This window comes from Nanorana parkeri, unplaced genomic scaffold (genome assembly GCF_000935625.1).
Source record: "Nanorana parkeri isolate BGI_ZX_2015 unplaced genomic scaffold, ASM93562v1 scaffold95, whole genome shotgun sequence".
Taxonomy (NCBI): domain Eukaryota; kingdom Metazoa; phylum Chordata; class Amphibia; order Anura; family Dicroglossidae; genus Nanorana; species Nanorana parkeri.
In genome coordinates this window covers 1116093-1124861 of record NW_017306363.1, presented here as the reverse complement: position 1 = coordinate 1124861, position 8769 = coordinate 1116093, and the positions used below count along the sequence as shown (strand labels likewise).

Sequence of the window (8769 nt, the reverse complement as noted above, 5' to 3'; positions counted from 1 at the left end):
CTGAAATCCAAATAATAATATACACATTCCTTTTGGAACAAAAAAAATAATAATATTAATTATTATGTAAATATGAAAAAAAAAACTGAATACACAAAGTATTTACAATCAGCTTGAAATGGTTTGAAAACGTCCACGAAAGCACGTGGACTCAGCACGAAGGAATCACAAGCGTTAGGTGGTAAAGTGCGCCATCAGTTGGAATTAAAATGGTGACTTTTTTTTACAGCATTAGAAACACGGTTACCTAAGCTTCCCGCTTGCTCGATAATTGAATGAAAATGACATTTCTCCGTTTTTCCGCCTTTCTTGATACACTGATTTTTTATTTTTCTTTACAAAAAGTACATGCTTTCCTGTGCAATTTTTATTCAAGTATGGGCCGCGTTCCTAAGCGCTCGTTCGTGGGACCTCTGTACATCCAGAGCTTCAAAAACGTCTCAGTCATTTGCCCTTCAGATACCACAAACTACCCCCTGCCAACAGTTCCTTCATCTTGAACAGTCCAGCCCATCAACTGCGACCAAAAAAAAAAAGGGTCGTTTTCCTTTTCACAGTTTTCACAGCCGCCGTTCCGCAAAGCCAGCCGCTCATTCGTCTGTGTCCGGCTGAACGCCCAGCATCACGTGTAGCTCTTCCGCCGAGTAACCCAGCAGGTTGTGGAGATCGCAGACGAACCGGTACACGTAACGCTTTCCGGAGGTCTTGTGGATAATGTTCTTATCGTAGTAGTATCGCAGCCCGCGGCTCAGCTTTTCGTAATTCATTTTAGGCTTGTTTTTCCTTTTCCCCCATCGCCGTGCCACCTGCGAATGTCAAAGGGATTTAGATTAAAAACATGTACAAGCAGAGTTACAAATAGCTGACACTAAATGGAAAGAGCGATTCTATGGCAAAGAAAAGGGCGGAACAATCGCCATAGCGACCCAGGCAGCCGCTATGGGGCTCGGCCAGGACGAGGAACAAAGGGGTCCCCCTGATGCCGTGTGGGCCGTCTGGTCGCTATGGTATCTCAGGCTGCTGGCTGTCCCTGGCAGCGGTGAGGAGTAACGCTGCCGTTCAGATCACCGACAACCTGTGGGTGATGTGTGCAGCGCCGCGTTCCTCCTCAGTCGCTGCTGAGTCCGTGGCAGCCAGCAGCTGCGGAGGAGGCTGCGCCCGCAGTCGGCAGTGAAGGAGGCGGGGCTTAGTGATGGAGGCGGGGTACGGTGATTGAGGAGGCTGGGCCCAGCGAACAGAGGCAGGGCCCATCAGCGACCGTGGATGAGGAGGAGACGGACAGTGGATCAGGGCTGACAGCAAAGAGGGTTTGACCAGCCCACCTGAGACCCTGCAGAACCCACCATAAAGAGCCTATGGTTGGCTCTGCAGGGTCACTCTCAGGTGGGCTGCTTGGGTTATCAGGTGGGCGTAACTAGAAATCACAGGGCCCCATACAAAATTTTGCTATGTGGCCCTGTGATTTCTAGTTACGCCCCTGGGTTACATTATACCCTCACATGTGGTGGAGTCCTAGAAAAATCATCATTTCTATACAGCACATGCCTGCACTGAAATATCTTCAATGCAAAGATCATGCAGTCTATAGGCCAGGAAATATAATGACATTTGAACTGACAGGATCATTGACGACCAAAAGTACGGCAGGAGAAATAAGAAAGATTGAGTTTAGATTTGCGAACTTGCTTGGTTTTAATGAATATTGCAAAGGAACTAAAAGCTATTTCAATGTGCATTTATCATTTATTGGATTTTATTTTATGCTTTAGGCTTAATTCAAAAAACTAAATTAGGATAAGGATCCTTATTTTTTTCAAAAGTGACAGTTATTTTTAAAGAGATCTAAAAATGACAGTCACATGGCTGAAAATAAAGATGGTTATCCTTCTTTGAAGCCTCATGAGAATCATTTTGGCTGACAAAATAAATTCATAATATTAAAAAAAAAAAAACATTTTTGGTTTGTATTTATATATTTTATCTATTAGTGCCATTTGGAGACATAAGCAACACCTTTTCCCATTTTACTGTAGTAACGTCTCACTATATTGCAGCTCATCTGCAACAGCTCTCGTGAGAACTTAATGCTTCTTGAGCTCCTTGTAAAAGACAGGAGGAATTATACAAAAGTCACCAACATATGCTTCATGCATCCCTCACATTTTGTCTCCTATGTCAGACTACAAGATCTATTGTAAACCAATCCAGTAAACAACAGGATAGTCTTCAAGCATGGCCCTACATCGCCCAAAGCAATCGACGTGACCGATTTGAGGATATGAGGTGTGGCTTGGAGTACTTCCAATTGTTAGTATTAAATATTATATATTAAATATTATATTTCATAAACCGGCTAAGGTAAACATGAAAAGATAAGACACCAGACTTCCTGAACCGATACTGAATTAATATCCTGTGAATGAATGGCCCAACTAATCAAGCTGTAGAAAGATAAGACACCAACCTCGTCTGGGTCAGTGAGCTTGAACTCCCAGCCGTCCCCGGTCCAACTGATAAAGGGTTGGCAAGATTTGTCGGTCAACAATTCTAGCAAGAACTGCCAGAGCTGGATAGGTCCACTCCCTGAAAATAAAGCAAAACACGTTGTTATCACATACAGCATCACCTGTATTCTGCAGAGTGCTTAAAGCAATAGAAAAAGTGCGGGAACCCACAGCAACCCAATCAGGACTCATCATTCAATAGCCCGACTATGCAAAACATGCACATTTTACTATGTTTTGTCTCTTTAAAAACACTGCAAGTATAGAAAAATATCTGCTGCTCCTGCCAGAACTTCAGTGTGCTTCCAGCTTCCTGTATTGAGCTGACTATAATGGCTTAGCTTCAAGCAGTTTTGGTCAGGCCCTGCTAAAGTTCTTCCTGCTAGACTGCAGAACTCTTTCCTCTCTCCTTGTCTTCATATCAAAAGGATTAGGTGTTCTGTAGTCCAGCAAGGGAGGAATCAGGCAAGGCCAAAGCATTGCATGAGATTTCAGTGAAGCAGTTGTCAGCTCACTACAGGTAGTTAGAAGCTGAATGGATTTCTGGTGGAAAAGATATATTTCTTTGTACACACAAGGATAGCCACTAAAGGGAATTCAGCTCACTTTCCAGTTCAGCGATGTTGTCCTAGATTGTTCACTTCTCCTGCCGTCTCCAAACTCTTCCCCCTCTTGTGAATAATCCTGTCAGTGTTTTTAAAGAGACAAAACACTGGAAATGTACATGTTTTTCAGACATGTACTGGTTTTTCTTTTTCTTTGCCCAGACATACACTTTAATAACAACACAGACAATTTTCTGGTTGATTTGGAACTTTCAAGCAGCGAGTAGAACAATGACAGCTTTACAAGACAACAGCGCGGATTATGACTCAGGCCTTCGTCAGCTTAAAAGTAGAGCAGACAAGTGGCTCTTAAAAGATATGTTCAATTATCTCACCTGTGAACCCGGCAAGGATGGCTGCTGGGATAACTGGTTTGCCTTGTTCCACCGGGTCATTCCGGTCTTGAATGTAATCTTTGAAAGACATGGAAGGCTTGTTCAAGCACAGCGACTGGCTGGCTTCTTCCTCAAAGCTTTCGTAGGACGGAACCCGCTGCATGTCCACTAGTGAAGACTGGCTGTTCCATGACTGTAACAGGGAGTCGGTGCTTTCAAAACTCTCCGTACCGCTGTCAACAGAATCCAAGTCGACGGATTTACCTGGGAGGAGATTAAGGAAAAATATTCAGAGGGTTCCCCCATAAATAAAACGGACAATATTTGGGTTTATGAGAACCTGATTGTTCTTGCTTAAAGTATATCTAAAGTCAAAACATTTTTTTTTAAAGTTTTTGGAAGGAGTAGAGATGGATTATCAACCCTATCACTGGTGAGATTCACCCTTATTTCACCCGTATTTGATTCACCCTAATGTACAGGGCCGGATTTTCCCACAAAGCCAACCAAGGCCCGGCCTCGGGGCAGCAGGCAGTAGAGGGGCAGCAGGGGTGTGGAATTCCTATCACCCGACGCCCGGGACATGCAGTTCCGGGCGCCAGGCAGGTAGTTGTTTTCTACATTTAGCCCTGCTTTGGGTAAGCAGAGCTAATTGTACAGCGGGAAGCCGCCGCTTGTTTTGTATAAGTGATCTCGGCGATGTCGCCAAGATCACTTGTATGCAGCCTGCAGGTCTGCCATTCTCCATGGGGGTGGGATTGGCGGGTAGGGGGGCGCATTGAGGAACCTGGCCTTGGGGCAGCAGAAAGAGTAAATCCGGCCCTGCTTTATGTGTACTGTTGACCATTGTCAATGGGACTTAAAGGGAGGAACATTCCAAAAAGTATCCTTTTATATGTCTAAAAATGGAAGACACTATACACTCCCTTTAAACTGAATCAAAGTTACCCAAAAATTGTAAGTCATTTTCCATACAATTTAATACAGTTGCCCTAAAACTGGAAATGGAATGGAAAGTGATCATTAGGTGCCAGCAAAGACGCCGTCAATAGCTGAACCTCAGAGTTCATTGTTCTACACTCACCGGAGTTCAGGGAATTCAGTAGGATGTTCATGCTTCTGCTATAGTCCCGATTCACAGAGGAGTAATTGCTGCCCATAGATTTCATGCAGGAGTAACTCTGAAACTCTTGCTTGACTGGGAAAAGGTTTGGCACTTGTGGCACCGGGCATAGGTCATTGTACATTTCAGTTTTAGGGTAGCTATGTACTTGAGATCCGCAATGCAAGGGGTCCATACTGAAATCTACAAGGAAAGAAAAAAAACAAAACATTAAAATAAGGGCTGTGATACGTAAATTGATTTGTATATTGGATCATAAGTAACAATTTTACAAGTTCAATGATATAGTATCAAGTCTCAAAAACAAATTGTCAAGTATCCACCATTTATATATTAAAATTGTTGGAGGAATACTTACTTAATGAGTCTGTGTTCACCCACTGGTGTTGATTGGAGTTATCAATGTACTGGCTCTGTACCTTCTCTTGTTCTATAAGAAATAAAAATGTGAGTCAATTATTGCTTCCTGAACGTACCCACAAGGATATAGGTTACACAGACAAATCTTAAGTTTTAGTTACTATAGCCTAACTGAGCAATATTTTACCAGAGGGAAACAATGCAACCACCCTCAATGGCAGGAATCAGTTTTTTACCCTTCGAAGTAAAATTGGCAACAGTTTCCTGGAGAGGGGTTATTTTGCCTTATTCTGGACTAAAGCTGCAGGAGATGTGCCAAATTGTGCTTGATGGACCTTGATCAGCCATTTTTAACCTTATTAACTATGTCACTATATAAAGTGCAACTATGAATTCTTTCCTGATCATTTACATCATTTTTACAATAGTCCTTCGGCACATGGCTTTTTATTGACACGCCATGCATAGACATGATATGCTGGGCAACCCTAGAGTGGTGGTAGAATGAAAAATGGCTTCTCAGCCCTTAGGCAACAAAACTGGTTTTCCAACTTTCCTGGTGAAAGTGGTGAAGGGTTTACATGGTATGTACAGTAAACTCTGTTATCCAGTATTAAGCTAACCAGAACTCTCATCTAACCAATTAATCCCCACACAGCCACCTCCTCATGCATCACTTGCCCTTCCCTTTTAAATTGTAAGCCCTCAGGGGCAGGGCCCACCTTACCATCTTGTCTTGTAATTGTATTGTAATTTTGTAAAGAGCTGTGCAAACTGTTGGCACTATATACATTCTGTATAATAATAATAATAATAATAATAATAATAATAATAAGAAGAAAAAAATCCCCCGTGTACTCGCTGTTCTGCGGCATGTATTCTCCTGGAAACAATCATGTGCATATTTGTCTTTATTTGATTTAAGTGTGTCTATTTGTCTTAATTTGCTTTTGATTACTGCATTTCAATATTAATATGAAGTCAATACAGAGTTTATGTTATGGTATAGTATGAGTTATGGCATTAGTTAGACCTATTTTTAATAGTAACTCCCAAGCAACCAGAAACTTCATTTATCCGGAATCTACTAATCCCCATGGATGCCGGATAAGGGGGAGTTTACTGTACATATTAAGTAAAACAAATCTCAATGGATCCTTTAAAAGGAAGTGCAATACAAAGTGAATGACGTTTTCCTGATAAAGAGATCAGATGATTTATATCGCCTGTGAACATCTAAAAAGCATTCCTTGAAGTTCTGGCAATCAAATGGAGTTCTGGCAGCAGGCTTCTTAATTACCTTTCATCATCTGTTCCAGATGCTCCCAGAGAATGTCACCCACAAAGTCCGGGGCCAGCTCCAGGAACCGCTCTTTTCCTAGGCTGCACAAATCCTGACCAGTCATGATGAACTTCTGGAAGTTCACGTTCTCCAAGGAAAACTCATTGGCAGCCCATAAGAGCCACTGGCACACTTGACCTTCATTCCACAGCCATGGATCTACAAGAAGAGAAGAAAACAAAAATGAAACATGAAAGTGACCATCTCCATATATGAAACATGTTCACCAGCAAAAGTAAATAGAAAAGCAGACATGTTCTACAAACAGCATATTACAGACTGAAGAAGCCCATGGCAACACTAAACTGATAGGACTACAGTAAAAAAAAAATCTGTGTGATTGTCAGATTTTGCATTGTTGCCTGTGTATTTAAAGGGTCAGTCCACCCAAATAAGCTATTGCAGTCTTTGTTAGATGTTGGAGAGTTAGCCCACCTGCCATTGTTTTTTTTTATCTCTCAGAGACTCAAGTGTTGAGACCATGGCACCGAGTTCCCTTCTCTGCGCCATGGCACCGAGTTCCCTTCTCTGCGCCATGGCACCGAGTTCCCTTCTCTGCACACCTACTGTGGCCATTATGAAGGGTTCCCACCATCCATGTTGGATTTATTTTATTTAAGGATATCTGAAATAGAAGGAAACAGGAGGAACTGGAACCTATAGAGGTGGGTGGAATACCCAAAAATGTCCAGGTAGACAGGAGCAGGGGTTAGGAACTATGGCAAGAAGATCTGACTGGTTGAGGATCCAGGATATATAAGAAGTCAGGGGTTGTCTAAACCCACCAGGCTCCACCATTAAAAGAACAATTGTGGACTGACCTTTAATGTTCATCCCTATAAGCACATAAGCATTAGTCAAGGTAACTGAGTTCTATTAATATTCATAACTGTTTATGCCTCTGGTCTGGTCGCCTGACAGACACTGTCTTTTCTCTGGAATATGTGCACGGGATGACTAAACAGGGTCATGCTGAGAAATCTAGGAACATAGTTTAAATAACTGGCGGTTGCACAATAGCTGTAGTAGATTTCATGCGGGGAAATTCCTGTGACGTCTGTATTCATTCAGCTTTTTCCCTAAACACTGCTAGGAGATGTTAAACCCCGATTACAATTGCAGGAAAAATACACTGCATTGAGGCCAAAGAAAGCCCGTGCTGAGAAAGTGTTGGGGCTGACATACCTGACCTATCCTGAAAATACGAATTCCCTGGCTGTCATACAGATCAACCGGCTTCAGTACTTTGTACATTGTATTAACATAACTGGTTTCACTTGGACTTGCCCAATCTGCATATCTATTCCAGGGAAGTGTCCAAGCAGATAGCAGTTGGTAAAGAACTTCTATCACTGATACCCCATTGTCCCCCACAAGGACATTAACATATGTTTAACATAAATGTGGCCCAAGAAGCAAATGTTAACACAGAGCTATCATGGCAGCCTTGCTGGGCAGTATAAACGGTATGAAGAAACTTCTGCTCTGGGGCTCCCACCAATATTGCTTGTATAACAAGACCACTAAGCTTTTGGATGTGTGATCACTGTTGAATCACAGGATCAGCATTCAACTTTGATTGTATGAAACGTTTGATTATATGAGCAGTACTAAAAAGAGAGTGTGGAGCAGCATTTACTCCAGGAACGTATTTCAGGCCCTGTATGCTTTTTTTATTGACTCCAGGAAGACTGCAAACTTAGAGATGAGTTAACATTCACTAAGATGGGACTTCGGTCAAAATGTTACTATAAGCTCTTGCAGTGGCGTCACAAGGAGGGTGCGGCCCGCACCCGGGTGACACCATTGAAGGGGTGTCAGGAGAGGGGACCCGGAGGCATACCTCATCCAGCTGGGTGAACGTCCCCTCCTCTCTCTGCCGGCGTCCATCACGAAGATGGCCGCCGGCAGGCATCAATTAGATGGCCGTGCATACGGGATGCCCCTGAGCTCTTGGCTTTAAATATTGCATATTTGACCCCCTCTCTTCAAAACGAACATCCCTTAAAGCCATTGAAATTGAAACATAAAATGGATTCCCTTACGTCAACAAGCCAGCCAAGGCAAAAACCATTGAGCAATGTGCAGCCAATAAAAATATCATCTTTCACCCAAAGTAAATAAACCAAACTCGATGTGCCGACCGTCACTTTCTTTATTGGATGCAAAATGGTTGCAACAATACACACAGCCCCATGCCTGCTGACAACGGGCGGATTGTCTAGATAAGAATAGAGAATTCAACTCACTGCTGGGGATGCCAAGCCGTCTCTGCTCCTTTGTAAACCCATTAAAAGTGGCCTTCAGAGCCTGACTCATGACCGCCTTGCTGCAGGGTGTCAGGAGAGGTAATTCGCAGCTGCTGGAGTCTGGAAAAAAAGACATAAAATGTATTTAATATCAGAGGATACCAAAGACTGATCACATATGCTTCACTCGGAAGCATTTCACTATAAATAGTTGAGAACTGCCAAAGCATTTTATCGCTGATGCAGCAAGC

The 8769-nt window shown here is 42.8% G+C and overlaps 1 protein-coding gene across 2 annotated transcripts in view; it reads right to left on the bottom strand.

Moving 5' to 3' along the window:
- Positions 1 to 542: 542 nt before the first annotated feature.
- ETS2 (ETS proto-oncogene 2, transcription factor) overlaps positions 543 to 8769 on the bottom strand; it is a 13378-nt gene continuing 5151 nt past the window's right edge. The window contains exons 3-10 of one of the 2 annotated variants that reach the window (XM_018552703.1): positions 8519 to 8638; positions 6228 to 6428; positions 5655 to 5657; positions 4926 to 4997; positions 4529 to 4750; positions 3445 to 3708; positions 2465 to 2583; positions 543 to 806 (exon numbers count right to left, since the gene is read on the bottom strand). In XM_018552703.1, the coding sequence (XP_018408205.1) occupies positions 591 to 806; positions 2465 to 2583; positions 3445 to 3708; positions 4529 to 4750; positions 4926 to 4997; positions 5655 to 5657; positions 6228 to 6428; positions 8519 to 8638 (1217 nt within the window). In that variant the 3' untranslated portion in view covers positions 543 to 590. The remainder of the gene's footprint in view (positions 807 to 2464; positions 2584 to 3444; positions 3709 to 4528; positions 4751 to 4925; positions 4998 to 5654; positions 5658 to 6227; positions 6429 to 8518; positions 8639 to 8769) is intronic. The other variant, XM_018552701.1, reaches the window with a different exon arrangement.